We start from the raw sequence: 16,844 nt of genomic DNA, 5'->3' as shown, positions 1-16,844 counted from the left end.
AAAAGAGCTGCAAAATCTGGACCCTTACAAATCAGCCGGGCTAGATAATCTGGACCCTTTCTTTCTAAAACTATCTGCTGAAATTGTTGCCACCCCTATTACTAGCCTTTTCAACCTCTCTTTCGTGTCGTCTGAGATTCCCAAAGATTGGAAAGCAGCTGCGGTTATCCCCCTCTTCAAAGGGGGGGACACTCTTGACCCTAACAGCTATAGACCTATGTCTATCCTACCCTGCCTTTCTAAGGTCTTCGAAAGCCAAGTCAACAAACAGATTACCGACCATTTCGAATCCCACCATACCTTCTCCGCTATGCAATATGGTTTCAGAGCTGGTCATGGGTGCACCTCAGCCACGCTCAAGGTCATAAACGATATCTTAACCGCCATCGATAGGAAACAATACTGTGCAGCCGTATTCATTGACCTGGCCAAGGCTTTTGACTCTGTCAATCACCACATCCTCATCGGCAGACTCGACAGCCTTGGTTTCTCTAATGATTGCCTCGCCTGGTTCACCAACTACTTCTCTGATCGAGTTCAGTGTGTCAAATCGGAGGGTCTGTTGTCCGGGCCTCTGGCAGTCTCCATGGGGGTGCCACAGGGTTCAATTCTTGGACCGACTCTCTTCTCTGTATACATCAATGATGTCGCTCTTGCTGCTGGTGATTCTCTGATCCACCTCTACGCAGACGACACTATTCTGTATACTTCTGGCCCTTCTTTTGACACCGTGTTAACAACCCTCCAGGCGAGCTTCAATGCCATACAACTCTCCTTCCGTGGCCTCCAATTGCTCTTAAATACAAGTAAAACTAAATGCATGCTCTTCAACCGATCGCTGCCTGCACCTGCCCGCCTGTCCAACATCGCTACTCTGGACGGCTCTGACTTAGAATATGTGGACAACTACAAATACCTAGGTGTCTGGTTAGACTGTAAACTCTCCTTCCAGACTCACATCAAACATCTCCAATCCAAAGTTAAATCTAGAATTGGCTTCCTATTCCGCAACAAAGCATCCTTCACTCATGCTGCCAAACATACCCTTGTAAAACTGACCATCCTACCAATCCTCGACTTCGGTGATGTCATTTACAAAATAGCCTCCAAAACCCTACTCAATAAATTGGATGCAGTCTATCACAGTGCCATCCGTTTTGTCACCAAAGCCCCATATACTACCCACCACTGCGACCTGTACACTCTCGTTGGCTGGCCCTCGCTTCATACTCGTCGCCAAACCCACTGGTTCCAGGTCATCTACAAGACCCTGCTAGGTAAAGTCCCCCCTTATCTCAGCTCGCTGGTCACCATAGCAACACCTACCTGTAGCACGCGCTCCAGCAGGTTTATCTCTCTGGTCACCCCCAAAACCAATTCTTCCTTTGGCCGCCTCTCCTTCCAGTTCTCTGCTGCCAATGACTGGAACGAACTACAAAAATCTCTGAAACTGGAAACACTTATCTCCCTCACTAGCTTTAAGCACCAGCTGTCAGAGCAGCTCATAGATTACTGCACCTGTACATAGCCCATCTATAATTTAGCCCAAACAACTACCTCTTTACCTACTGTATTTATTAATTTATTTTGCTCCTTTGCACCCCATTATTTCTGTCTCTACTTTGCGCTTTCTTCCACTGCAAACCAACCATTCCAGTGTTTTTATTTTTTATTTTACTTGCTGTGTTGTATTTACTTCGCCACCATGGCCTTTTTATATTTTTATTTATTTATACATATATTTGTTTGCCTTCACCTCCCTTATCTCACCTCACTTGCTCACATTGTATATAGACTTATTTTTTTTCACTGTATCATTGACTATATGTTTGTTTTACTCCATGTGTAACTATGTGTTGTTGTATGTGTCGAACTGCTTTGCTTTATCTTGGCCAGGTCGCAATTGTAAATGAGAACGTGTTCTCAATTTGCCTACCTGGTTAAATAAAGGTTAAATAAAATAAAAAATAAAATAAATAAAATCATTGGTTCAAATAACTCATTTATCATGAAATACCATAGGACCATTCATTTAGATCACCCACACACAATATACCGATAGTTTCACTGTGTAGTTGTTCGTACAATCATTAAATATTGTAGTACAAAATATGTGATACATGTTTCATTATGCTACTACACGTAAATGCATCACTGTAAAAGGACTAGTAGAGAGAATACTACAGACACAGTGGAGTCATTGAACAAAATATGAAAAGTATTGATGAAATACAATAAAATCACAACATAGGTTTCTTTGAATCAAAGCAAAAATAATAGCTACAAAAAAAAAAAACAGTTAAAGGTCAACTGCAGTGTTCCTCACCTGGCTTACTGTAAAACATCAACTGCAGTGTTCCTCACCTGGCTCACTGTAAAAAGCAAAACAAAAGATTGATTACTGTACTTCTATATTTCCATCAACCCTGTCTTGTGGATTTGGCCACAGGTTCTCATCCACATCACAATGGATGTTTACATTAGCCAAACATCTTGGGAAGAATCTTCGGGCATGACGAATCCAGGCCTGACACTGGTCTGCCGTGATGTCATTGCATGCGTCATCCATGGCCTGGAGAAGGGTGGCTTGTTCATGAGGGCGCCTATCATATACCTTCCACCTCCATGTCGAGAAACATTCCTCAATCGGGTTAAGGAAAGGAGAGTATGGGGGTAAGTACAGGGTGGTAAATTGTGGATGGGCCTGAAACCATGCTTGCACCATTTGAGCATGGTGGAACCTGACATTATCCCACACAATGACATAGGTCATGCCATCAGCTCTACAGACCTGATTTAGCTCATCAAGGACAGTTACATTCGAACAACGAATCATGTGGCTGCCTGCAACTCAATATATAGAGTATATAGAGTAGAGAGCTTTAGATGTTGTTCGACCAAACATTATAACGGGAAAGATGCGTAATCTAAGCAACTTTGACCGTGGTATGATTGTTGATGCCACAAATGGGTTTCAGGCCCATCCACAATTTACCACCCTGTGCTTAACCCATACTCTCCTTTCCTTAACACGATTGAGTAATTTTTCTCCACGTGGAGGTGGAAGGTATATGATAGGCGCTCTCAGAAACAGCTGCTTTCCTGGGATTTTTAAGCACTACAGTCTCTAGAGTTTACAGAGAATGGTGCGATAAACAAAACACATTCAGTGAGCGGCAGTTCTGTGGGCAAAACCACCTTGTTAATGAGAGAGGTCAGAAGAGAATGTCCAGACTCATTCAAGCTAACAGAAAGGCCACAAACGCTCAAATAACAGCTGTTTAAAACAGTGGTGTGCAGAAGGGCATCTCTTAACGTTCAACACCGTGAATAATTCAGGCTGTTGTGGAGGCAAAAGGGGGTCCTACCCAGTACTAGATAGGTGTACCTAGTAAAGTGGCCGGTGAGTGTACAGTAATGTCAAATCTGAAAACATGGTCTGGAAAAGTGGTGCATGGGACCATAGAAACTGTGTCTGATAAAGAATGATGATGAAATATTACATCCATAGATAATGAAGTCCAATTGGTTCATGTTCCACGGTAATTGGTGTCAATGGATCTCGTTATCCTGAAACTTTCATGATCTAAACATGGAATATTGTTCGTCAGTTTCCGTAAAACTATGCATTAAGAGTAACGCAACAGATACTTATCATTTTGAGCAGTTGTATCAATTGATAGTTAGATCATTGTAATGATATGAATAGACAGTCATCTCAGATGTAATGTGTGAATTGCATTTTGAAATGGTAATACTTTGATGTTAAGTTGTGTCATTTTGAACAGGTGATTTTAGTTCAATGAACAAATGATCTTAGCTTTATATGTATTGTATCCAAGCAATTGGAAAAAGTTTTAGAGTTTTGAAAAATTTGCATTTTGATCATTGGTTGTGCATTTTGTGTCTAGAGTTTTGAAAAATGACATCAATTTTCCGAAATGAGTGCCAAAGTGATTGTAAAAAACTGTAAGCCAGACGATGTTATGTTACACAGCACCACAGCATTGTTGTTTAGCCACAGGGTATTTACTGTACGGGGCGGCTGTGAGCTCTACATCACCTCTGTGTGGTGTTGGTATTCAGGGGTGCTCAGTGGTGGAAGGATTTAGTGTTATAGTATAGTTGCATGTGTGTGTGTGTGTGTGCGTGCGTGCGTGTGTGCGTGCGTGCGCGTATTCAGGAGTGGTAGTAGAGTTACTCATATGTTACATTAGTAGGCAGCGTCTCTGAGCATGCCATCTGTTGGCTGTGTGACTAATACTGTGGTGGTGTAGTGGAATGATGCGGTGTACTCTCAGATCAGGTGTCCCAACTTCATCTGCTCCACCAAAGGCTTCCTGTTCCTGGCTAGTGTGCAGCAGGTTCATGTCCCCCACCACCCACTGTAACCAGCCACTTAGTAATGTCAGATTTATCAGTCAGGGATCCTGATGGGGTTCTGTCATCACAACTACGTAGTCTTATATCTTCACATTACTGTAGGTCGAAGGAGAACAGCTGTGGATATACTAGATTACTGTAGATCGAAGCAGAACAGCTGTGGATATACTAGATTACTGTAAATCGAAGGAGAACAGCTGTGGATATACTAGATTACTGCAGATTGAAGGAGAACAGCTGTGGATATACTAGATTACTGTAGATCGAAGGAGAACAGCTGTGGATATACTAGATTACTGTAGGTCAAAGGAGAACAGTTGTGGATATACTAGATTACTGTAGATCGAAGCAGAACAGCTGTGGATATACCAGATTACTGTAGATCGAAGGAGAACAGCTGTGGATACATTAGTTTACTGTAGATCGAAGGAGAACAGCTGTAGATATACTAGATTACTCTAGGTCAAAGGAGAACAGCTGTGGATATACTAGATTACTGTATATCGAAGCAGAACAGCTGTGGATATACAAGATTACTGTAGATCGAAGGAGAACAGCTGTGGATATACTAGAGTACTGTAGATCGAAGCAGAACAGCTGTGGATATACTAGATTACTGTAGATCTAAGGAGAACAGCTGTGGATATACTAGTTTACTGTAGATCGAAGCAGAACAGCTGTGGATATACTAGAGTACTGTAGATCGAAGGAGAACAGCTGTGGATATATTAGAGTACTGTAGATCGAAGCAGAACAGCTGTGGATATACTAAATTACTGTAGATCGAAGGAGAACAGCTGTGGATATACTAGCTTACTGTAGATCGAAGCAGAACAGCTGTGGATATACTAGATTACTGTAGATCGAAGCAGAACAGCTGTGGATATACTAGCTTACTGTAGATCGAAGCAGAACAGCTGTGGATATACTAGATTACTGTAGATCGAAGCAGAACAGCTGTGGATATACTAGATTACTGTAGATCGAAGGAGAACAGCTGTGGATATACTAGCTTACTGTAGATTGAATTAGAACAGCTGTGGATATACTAGCTAACTGTAAGTCGAAGGAGAACAGCTGTGGATATACTAGATTACTGTAGACCGAAGGAGAACAGCTGTGGATATACTAGATTACTGTAGATCGAAGCAGAACAGCTGTGGATATACTAGATTACTGTAGATCGAAGGAGAACAGCTGTGGACATACTATATTACTGTAGATCGAAGCAGAACAGCTGTGGATATACTAGATTACTGTAGATCGAATTAGAACAGCTGTGGATATACTAGCTAACTGTAGGTCGAAGGAGAACAGCTGTGGATATACTAGATTACTGTAAATCGAAGGAGAACAGCTGTGGATATACTAGATTACTGTAAATCGAAGGAGAACAGCTGTGGATATACTAGATTACTGCAGATCGAAGGAGAACAGCTGTGGATATACTAGTTTACTGTAGATCGAAGCAGAACAGCTGTGGATATACTAGATTACTGTAGGTCAAAGGAGAACAGCTGTGGATATACTAGATTACTGTAGATCGAAGCAGAACAGCTCTGGATATACTAGATTACTGTAGATCGAAGGAGAACAGCTGTGGATACATTAGATTACTGTAGATCGAAGCAGAACAGCTGTGGATATACTAGATTACTGTAGATCGAAGGAGAACAGCTGTGGATATACTAGCTTACTGTAGATCGAAGCAGAACAGCTGTGGATATACTAGATTACTGTAGATCGAAGCAGAACAGCTGTGGATATACTAGATTACTGTAGATCGAAGGAGAACAGCTGTGGATATACTAGCTTACTGTAGATCGAAGCAGAACAGCTGTGGATATACTAGCTTACTGTAGATCGAAGCAGAACAGCTGTGGATATACTAGCTTACTGTAGATCGAAGCAGAACAGCTGTGGATATACTAGCTAACTGTAGATCGAAGCAGAACAGCTGTGGATACACTAGAGTACTCTAGATCGAAGCAGAACAGCTGTGGATATAGTAGCTTACTGTAGATCGAAGCAGAACAGCTGTGGATATACTAGCTTACTGTAGATCGAAGCAGAACAGCTGTGGATACACTAGAGTACTGTAGATCGAAGCAGAACAGCTGTGGATACACAATCCTTGTAGCTGGCAGACAAGGTCTGCTTGTGATTTTGCCAGCCCTTCGGTCATTGGCATGAACACATGTCAAGATGATTTATGGAAAAAGAAAATGTTCTTACGAAGTTAAGAGTAAACTTAAGTTACTTAGGAAATGACATAAGAGGGAACTCTTCAGAACACTTGCAAGGGCTGGCTGCACATCCTGAAGGTGACCTTTGGCCAGGATACAGGTGCTCTGGTTGAAAGGAGTAGCTGAAGCACGGGCGGGAAGGAGGGAGGAGAGGAGGGGTAAAAGGGAGGGTGTGAGAACGGAACATAAATATTATCCTTTCTATAATTACAGCCAGTGACTGAAAGACCAAAAGCACACAGTAGTGTTGTCGTCCCAGACCGGTCTCTCTTAAGTATCACTACAATATGAGGCCATAGTGACACACTCAATACAGGAAGTTAACCAGATAGCTATAATAATGGTGACCTTAACTATCAAGGTGAAGCCTAGACCATTAGTATAGAAATGTTATTAACTTATAATAACAGATAGGAGCAACTTGAGGTAAAAATTATATATATTTTAACCACCTCAGATCTTGAATCTTGATTAAGATGCCTTTCTTCCAATCCAAAACAGACCCTAAACAGACATTAGATCAGTGTCTAGAGGTAACTTTGTAGCATCATGATTCTGAGTTTAAAACACTCATCAGTGTATAGATAGCAACAGGATACAGGATATGAGCTATTACAGCTTTTACACATGCAGCCCAATTATTGGCAAAAAATCTGATCTGATTGGTCAAAGGACCAATTAGTGGAAAAAATATCAGAATTGTTCTGCCTGTGTAAATGCAGCCTTCGTAACATAGATAATACATAACACAATGACTTCAGGGATTCCGGAAAAAAAAGCTTTATTTTCTGAGAAGAAAAACATTTTTTTTTGACTAGAAATCACTTCAAAACTGCAGGTTGTGTCCAGGATGTTTTTCTCAAGGAGGGTTATTCGTTTTTAAAAAGGCTGAACACTTGAATGAATTCACATTTCATCATGATCTTAGTATGGATCTCAGTGTATATTACAGTACAGTAAATAACCATATTACAGTAACTATAGTATATCCATCACCACACCCACCATGCTAAAACAAGACAACACAACTGGCATGGTAACAGAAATAAATAACAGAAATTGGAGATAACATTTTGGGAGATTTATGTCCTACTCATTTCTCAAAGACAATAAAACTACACCACTTGTGTAAGTTTCTATCTTCCAACACTCGCTACAATGACTGGACTCGACAAGGCACCAGAGTTTACTTTGGATCTATTCCACATCCTGATTGTAATACAGAAATATTTAAACTGGATTCTAGATTATAAACATTCTAGAATATTTCCTATATTCTATATTTTGGGATTCTAGAGTAGAGTAATTTCTATTCAATTCACTTCTATGTCTGGATGTTTTGTATGTCTTCTTCAGAGTCAAACACAGAAGACCAATGCAACCACGTCATAATGGTACAAACAGAGAGACCGGTCAGTGGTACATTGGTATAGTACACCACACTGTTGTTTATTGAATCAATCAATCAACCAACTAATCACAGTGGTGTGTGTTCTGAGCAGCCTGTACACAGAGTGCTGATATCAAAGTCAGTAATCAGGTATATCTATGAGACCAAGAGGACGCTTACGTTGAAATGTCTATTTCTCCAAATATACTGTACATTTTTTATTCATTTTATCTTCATTTTCATCAATAAATATTATTTAACATTTAAATATAAAAACACAAAGATGACCTTATAGATAACCTTTACAAACTGGAAGTGCATCTTTGGGTGGAAGAAGGAGTTAAATATCTGCATAAATATAGCAACATCACATCAATAAATAAATTAAAAGACAAATATATGGTATAAATAAAAGTTTTACAGTACACTAGAAAACGACAAAGAATGAGCATGTGAAGGAAAATACAAAATGCTGATTGGTAAAAACACTCCTGTTGAAGAAAGACCAGGGTTCTCTCTGTTTCTGGCAGATGAAGAGAAGATGGTGTCCTTTTAGGCTGAGACTCCTGGTAGTCTGTTTAACATAGCCAAGAAGCAGAACTGAATCGAGGGACGTTTCCACAAAGCATCTCTGATAGGAGTGTGCTGATATAGGGCCTGTCAATATAATGTTATTCACAATGACCTAAAGGCAAAACTGATCCAAGATCAGCTCTCCTTCCTCGAGACACTTTGTGGATACGGGCCCAGAAATGTTCCTTCTCTTCATCTCAGCTTCCATATTGTCATCACCACTCCAGTCTTTTCTCCCAGCCAATCAAAGTTCCAGTTTTAGCCAGGCTCTCTCCTGATAGGTTGCAGGGCTTACCGCAGAATCGAGCTACCCAATCACATCTGTTCATCAGTGAGATGGGGTGGGGCTATGTGTCCAGGTCACGGCCATCCAGTTCCCCTCTCTGCCATACCAAGTCTCTCTGGGTTATCACTTGGCTTATTTCCACTTCTTCTTTTCTATTTTGAGGTAGAATTTCCCTATCCTGTCCTGACATAAAATAAGGAGACACAATAAGCAATCAAGTTTCTTTCAACACTCAGACCGTGTGAAAACAAAACCCAGACTAATCTTTCACAATCATACTGTAATGTTATGATGACATTGTACTTCCCGTCCAACTCCTACCAATTTAGGAGGGGAACTAACGTTTCAGTTCAGGACTTGAAAAGAGAGGAGTTTGGGGTTCCCTGGTAACTCACCCTTCTCTCCAGCTCTTCAGTGGTTGGGCGATGATCCCAGTTTCACCTTCTCCTCATGCTCTACGTCGTACGCTCCTCTCTTGTGAAACCTGGAGAAAAACAACAGGGTTAAGACCTGTGGATCCTGGAACAACAGCACCTGTGGTTACAATAATTATTGTTGTCAGGTGAGAACAATAGCGCTAAACTATAACCATGCTGATCTACCCTGTCATGTTTGTTATAGCCTCATTTCCCATTCCTCTACATTCAATTAGGTTGTGTACTATTCATTTCCTGTTGGCCCATTTCCACAATACAGTGCCAATACTGACTTTATCAATCTCCAGCTGCTGCATAATGCACTGTGTAACGTGACATACAGCTGTGCTGGTGGTAAACAAAAGTGGGTAAAGTGGTGTGTGTGTGTATGTGTGTGTGTGTGTGTATGTGTATGTGTATGGAATACCTAGGATAGGATAAAGTAATCCTTCTAACCCCCCCCCCCCCCCCCCCCTTAAAAGAGTTAGATGCACTATTGTAAAGTGGTTGTTCCACTGGATATCATAAGGTGAATGCACCAACTTGTAAGTCGCTCTGGATAAGAGCGTCTGCTAAATGACTTAAATGTGTATGTGTATGTGTATGTGTATGTGTGTGTGTGTGTATGTGTGTGTGTGTGTATTAAGGCTGTAGTACTGACCTGAGCACCAGCAGCAGGCCTATGATGGTGAGACAGACAGAGGACAACACCACTGCCACCACAGCCAGAGCTGTGGTCCTGCTGTATCCTCCCACGTCCCTCCCCTCTGAAGCCAGCGTGAACAGGTGACACCGCTCCCCAGAGTAACTGGGACGACATCTGCACAAGGAGAAAGAGAGAGAGAGGGGTGAGATGGTATTCATGCAACATACAGTACAACAGGCATTTTGTTCCTCTGGAGAGATAGAGATAGACAGACAGAAAGAGAGCGACAGAGACAGAGACAGAGAGACAGAGACAGAGACAGAGACAGAGACAGAGACAGAGACAGAGACAGAGACAGAGACAGAGACAGAGACAGAGAGAGAGAGAGAGAGAGAGAGAGAGAGAGAGAGAGAGAGAGAGAGAGAGAGAGAGAGAGAGAGAGAGAGAGAGAGAGAGAGAGGTGTTTCTTACATGCATGACGGAGCTTTGATGTCCCTCAGGTAATGACAGCTGCCATGGATACAGAAGTCCTTATACTTCTTCAGACAAGGGTTCCTCTTCTTTCCCTTTCCCTTCTTCCTCCCCTTTCCTCTCCTCCTCTTCCCCTCACTCCTCTCAGCTTCCAAGATGGCCGATGGGTCTTGAGGTTTAGTCGACAATGCAACTAAAAAAAGAAAAGAACACAGACAACTGAATCCACGCGTCTAGCCATCACACCTCATAGAACACAGACAACTGAATCCACGCATCTAGCCATCACACCTCATAGAACACAGACAACTGAATCCACGCGTCTAGCCATCACACCTCATAGAACACAGACAACTGAATCCACGCGTCTAGCCATCACACCTCATAGAACACAGACAACTGAATCCACGCATCTAGCCATCACACCTCATAGAACACAGACAACTGAATCCACGCGTCTAGCCATCACACCTCATAGAACACAGACAACTGAATCCACGCATCTAGCCATCACACCTCATAGAACACAGACAACTGAATCCACGCATCTAGCCATCACACCTCATAGAACACAGACAACTGAATCCACGCATCTAGCCATCACACCTCATAGAACACAGACAACTGAATCCACGGATGTAGCCATCACACCTCATAGAACACAGACAACTGAATCCACGCATCTAGCCATCACACCTCATAGAACACAGACAACTGAATCCACGCGTCTAGCCATCACACCTCATAGAACACAGACAACTGAATCCACGCATCTAGCCATCACACCTCATAGAACACAGACAACTGAATCCACGCGTCTAGCCATCACACCTCATAGAACACAGACAACTGAATCCACGGATGTAGCCATCACACCTCATAGAACACAGACAACTGAATCCACGCGTCTAGCCATCACACCTCATAGAACACAGACAACTGAATCCACGGATGTAGCCATCACACCTCATAGAACACAGACAACTGAATCCACGCATCTAGCCATCACACCTCATAGAACACAGACAACTGAATCCACGTGTCTAGCCATCACACCTCATAGAACACAGACAACTGAATCCACGGATGTAGCCATCACACCTCATAGAACACAGACAACTGAATCCACGCGTCTAGCCATCACACCTCATAGAACACAGACAACTGAATCCACGGATGTAGCCATCACACCTCATAGAACACAGACAACTGAATCCACGCATCTAGCCATCACACCTCATAGAACACAGACAACTGAATCCACGCGTCTAGCCATCACACCTCATAGAACACAGACAACTGAATCCACGGATGTAGCCATCACACCTCATAGAACACAGACAACTGAATCCACGCATCTAGCCATCACACCTCATAGAACACAGACAACTGAATCCACGCGTCTAGCCATCACACCTCATAGAACACAGACAACTGAATCCACGCATCTAGCCATCACACCTCATAGAACACAGACAACTGAATCCACGCGTCTAGCCATCACACCTCATAGAACACAGACAACTGAATCCACGGATGTAGCCATCACACCTCATAGAACACAGACAACTGAATCCACGCATCTAGCCATCACACCTCATAGAACACAGACAACTGAATCCACGCGTCTAGCCATCACACCTCATAGAACACAGACAACTGAATCCACGCGTCTAGCCAACACACCTCATAGAACACAGACAACTGAATCCACGCGTCTAGCCAACACACCTCATAGAACACATGTTTTACTGTCACATACACCGAATAGGTGAAATGTGTTGTTTTACAGGGTCAGCCATAGTAGTATGGCGCCCCTGGAGCAAATTAGGGTTAAATGCCTTGCTCAAGGGCACGCCGGCAGATTTTTCACCTTGTCGGCTCAGATATTCGAAACAGCGACCTTTTGGTTACTGGCCCAACGCTCTAACCACTAGGCTACCTGGTCCATCCAGTCAATTTAACTAGAGGTTACATAGCAACAGGTGTTAAAATGGAACTGACTGACAACCTGCCAGATAAACTCATGAATAATAGTGTAATAAATCATAAAGGGTATTCTAATACATGTGTCAGTCAGGATTCCAGAACCTATAAACAACAGGATGATGTTTTACAACAGAGCAATAAACAAACATAAATCACAGCGAGTTACTAAATACCTCGAGGTAATTCCACCTCATATTCCCCTGAGGCATCTTCTTCATCTTCATGGTAGTAATCATAGTACTCCTCATCCTCCAACACTGGACCCTCCACTCCGTGATTACTCTTCTCCATCCCTCCCTCCATCCTGCTGTCGCTCAGGACATCCAACAGGTTGATAAATGCTGTGTGCTGCGGTGGCCTCTCACTCTCATACCTGTCCACCACAGCTCCGCTCACCAACCTCGAGACCACTGGGAAACACAAGGAAACACAAGGTTAACATTTTATCATTATTGATGCTACACCATTCAGCAGTCTGTGGTTTAGAGATGTAGACTAGATTCTGACTGACACTGTGAGGAGTTAACCAAGTGAACAACACTGGTTGAAAATACATCATTTCAAAGGCAAAACTGGTTGAAATGAGGTATTTTCAAGCAGTTTTGCTCACTGAGAACACAAGCTTTACTTTCCAACACAGTAATTAATTCAGGTGCCAAGAAAATGGAGGAATTTGAAACATGTCAAGTTGAAACATGTCCCTAGACTAAGAGCCCTGCATGAGGCCCCACGGCCCCTCCAGGTGAGCCTATACAACTGGATCGTTGCATTTCAGCTCCAAGAACTGTGAGGCCCCCATAAACATCATGCATGTACAGTATTCTGTACAGGAGAGACTATAATCCTGCTTGGCTATGGTACACAAAATGTTGCATAGACAGACAGTTAGCTAATGTTCAAGAATATGAGTTAAAAATAAGTATATCCAGTTACATAAAGCATGTTTTAAAATAGAAATATGACCACACTTCGTTCTTGAATAGCATAGGCCTACACCTTATGAAAATCATTAACTCTTCTTTTAAAAGTTTATGAGACATGCTCAGAAGGTCATGCTTGAAAAGTTCACACTCTTGTACAGTCAACAAGTGTAACACTTAGGAGGAATCAAGTCTAGGAGAAACGATTACCACCAATATTTAATCCAATGTTAAAGTATAAACGCTACAGAAAAGTAACTATATAATCTGACTTGAGATATAAAAGTGTAACTTGATACTTACCAAATGCATGGACGAGCAGGAGCGCAACTCGTAGAATCCTCATGTCTTCGAACTTCAAATCACCACCAACTGTAATTCTGCAAAAATCACTGTATATCGTTTTCCTATATCTTGTCCACGTACTCGATATTGCTACCCTTAAAAAGTTCCTAGTAGGCCTATGTCTTTTCTCAGTGGGACTTTCTTATTCAAGATGCCGGGCGCGTCTCGGGTAGCGGCTTACGGTGGCGCACACAAACACAGCCTTTGCAGAGTCGGGACGAGTAGAAGGAGCGCCAGACTAAAGGCGTCACGATTTATATAGACTGGCTCGACCACGCCTCTACAGTAGGCTACTGTAATCTATACTGAACAACAAAATATAAACGCAACATGTAAAGTGTTGGTCCCATGATTTATGAGCTGAAATATAATATACCAGAAATGTTCCATATGCACACAAATATTATTTCTCTCAAATTTTGTTCACAAATTTGTTTACATCCTTGTTAGTGAGCATTTCTCCTTTGCCAAAAGAATCCATCCACTGGACAGGTGTGGCATATCATGAACCAGATTAAACAGCATGATCATTACACAAGTGCACCTTGTGCTGGGGACAATAAAAGGCCACTCTAAAATGTGCAGTTTTGTCACACAACACAACTCCACAGATGTCTCAAGTTTTGATGGAGCATGCAATTGGCATGCTGACTGCATGAATGTCCACCAGAGCTGTTTCCAGATAATTGAATTTGGCAGTACGTCCAACCGGCTTCACAACCGCAGACCACATGTAACCACGCCAGCCCAGCACCCCCATATCTGACTTCAAACCTGCGGGATCGTCCGAGACCAGCCACCCAGACAGCTGATGAAACTGTGGGTTTGCACATCCGAATAATTTCTGCACAAACTGTTAGGAATTGTCTCAGGGAAGCTTATCTGCGTGCTCGATGTCCTCACCAGGGTCTTGACCTGACTGCAGTTCGGCATCGTAACTAACTTCAGTGGGAAACTGCTCACCTTCAATGGCCACTGGCATGCCGGAAAAGTGCGCTCTTCATGGGTGAATCCCGATTTCAACTGTACCGGGCAGATGGCGGCGTGTGGACGAGCGGTTTGCTGATGTCAACGTTGTGGACAGAGGGCCCCATGGTGAGGGTGGAGTTATGATATGGGCAGGCATATGGTACTGACAACAAACAAAATTGCATTTTATCTATGGCAATTTGAATGCATAGAAATACCGTGACAAGACCCTGAGGCCCATTGTTGTGCCGTTCATCCGCCACCAGACATGTCACCCATTGAGCATGTTTGGGATGCTCTGGATTGATGTGTATGACGGTGTGTTCGAGTTCCAGCCAATATTCGCGCAGCCATTGAAGCGTAATGGAATAACATTCCACAGGCCACAATCAACAGCCTGATCAACAATATGTGAAGGAGATGTGTTGCGCTGCATGAGGCATACGGAGGTCAATATTGCATTAATATTTTTGCTCAATGTAATTATCACAACATGTTTATACGCTATACACCTTATTATAATGGTTTATACAGTTGAAGTCGGAAGTTTACATACACCTTAGCTAAATACATTTAAACTAAGTTTTTCACAATTCCTGACATTTAATCCTCGTAAAAATTCCCTGTCTTAGGTCAGTTAGTATCACCACTTTATTTTAAGAATGTGAAATGTCAGAACAATAGTGGAGAGAATTATTTTTATTTATTTCAGCTTTTATTTATTTCATCACACTCCCAGTGGGTCAGAAGTTTACATACACTCAATTAGTATTTGGTAGCATTGCCTTTAAATTGTTTAACTTGGGTCAAACGTTTCGGGTAGTCTTCCACAAGCTTCCCACAATAAGTTGGGTGAATTTTGTCCCATTCCTCCTGACAGAGCTGTTGTAACTGGGTCAGGTTTATAGGTCTCCTTGCTCGCACATGCTTTTTCAGTTCTGCCCACAAATTTTCTATAGGATTGAGGTCAGGGCTTTGTGATGGCCACTCCAATACCTTGACTTTGATGTCCTTAAGCCATTTTGCCACAACTTTGGAAGTATGCTTGGGGTCATTGTCCATTTGGAAGACCCATATTGCAGTTTTGGAGCAGTGGCTTCTTCCTTGCTGAGCGGCCTTTCAGGTTATGTCAATATAGGACTCGTTTTACTGTGGACAGATACTTTTGTACCTGTTTCCTCCAGCATCTTCACAAGGTCCTCTGCTGTTGTTCTGGGATTGTTTTGCACTTTTCGCACCAAAGTACGTTCATCTCTAGGAGACAGAATGCGTCTCCTTCCTGTATGGTATGACGGCTGCGTGGTCCCATGGTGTTTATACTTGCTTACTATTGTTTATACAGATGAACGTGGTCCCTTCGGGCGTTTGGAAATTGCTCCCAAGGATGAACCAGACTTGTGGAGGTCTACGATTGTTTTTCTGAGGTCTTGGCTGATTTCTTTTGATTTTCCCATGATGTCAAGCAAAGAGGCACTGAGTTTGAAGGTAGGCCTTGAAATACATCCACAGGTACACCTCCAATTGACTCAAATGATGTCAATTAGCCTGTCATTTTCTGGAATTTTCCAAGCTGTTTAAAGGCACAGTCAACTTAGTGTATGTAAACTTCTGACCCACTGGAATTGTGATTCAGTGAATTATAAGTGAAATAATCTGTCTGTAAAAAATTGTTGGACCAATTACTTGTGTCATGCACAAAGTAGATGTCCTAACCGACTTGCCAAAACTATAGTTTGTTCACGATAAATTTGTGGAGTGGTTGAAAAACAAGTTTTAATGACTCCAACCTAAGTGTATGTAAACTTCCAACTGCAACTGTACTTATAGAGTGGTTTAAGCCATATACATGGGTTATAAAGTTACAACAAACTAATGTAGGCTAAATAAAAATGTGTCTATGTTTGTTGACTGTTTAGGCATTTTAGTTGAAAAAAATAACATAAAAGTGCTTTGTGTCACATCATATCGCTGATCACATTGTGCCTCGTTCTGTATCATTTGAATGAATGTGAATACAGGACTTATGAAAAGTTAGCGTTAGACCTGTGACTACATTAATAGAAAAATATTGCAAATTATGACATTCAGGGTCAGTTTAATAATAGGGCACAGTTTAATATGCCTGGTCATGGACTAAAAACCATGGAGATTCAATGGAGATTCCCTATTGAAAGATCCACTTAGTACAGGACTAGACTTAATCTATAACC

At 42.1% G+C, this 16,844-nt stretch overlaps 1 protein-coding gene across 2 annotated transcripts; it reads right to left on the bottom strand.

The window, feature by feature from the left end:
• Nucleotides 1-7,393: 7,393 nt before the first annotated feature.
• LOC139574684 (proheparin-binding EGF-like growth factor) lies at nucleotides 7,394-13,901 on the bottom strand. Of its 2 annotated transcripts, none has more exons than XM_071399481.1 (6): nucleotides 13,624-13,901; nucleotides 12,574-12,810; nucleotides 10,412-10,604; nucleotides 9,956-10,114; nucleotides 9,274-9,362; nucleotides 7,394-9,061 (listed from the first exon to the last, which is right to left on the bottom strand). In XM_071399481.1, exons 1-5 carry the CDS (start codon nucleotides 13,664-13,666, stop codon nucleotides 9,290-9,292), a joined length of 705 nt encoding a protein of 234 aa, XP_071255582.1. In that variant the 5' UTR covers nucleotides 13,667-13,901; the 3' UTR covers nucleotides 7,394-9,061; nucleotides 9,274-9,289. The 2 variants fall into 2 exon arrangements, with proteins under 2 accessions (XP_071255582.1, XP_071255583.1); XM_071399482.1 differs by having other exon boundaries at nucleotides 8,926-9,056; nucleotides 13,624-13,897.
• Nucleotides 13,902-16,844: the final 2,943 nt, after the last annotated feature.

This window comes from Salvelinus alpinus, chromosome 4, assembly GCF_045679555.1.
Source record: "Salvelinus alpinus chromosome 4, SLU_Salpinus.1, whole genome shotgun sequence".
In the NCBI taxonomy this organism is placed as follows: domain Eukaryota; kingdom Metazoa; phylum Chordata; class Actinopteri; order Salmoniformes; family Salmonidae; genus Salvelinus; species Salvelinus alpinus.
This window is presented reverse-complemented; position numbering and strand designations above follow the sequence as displayed.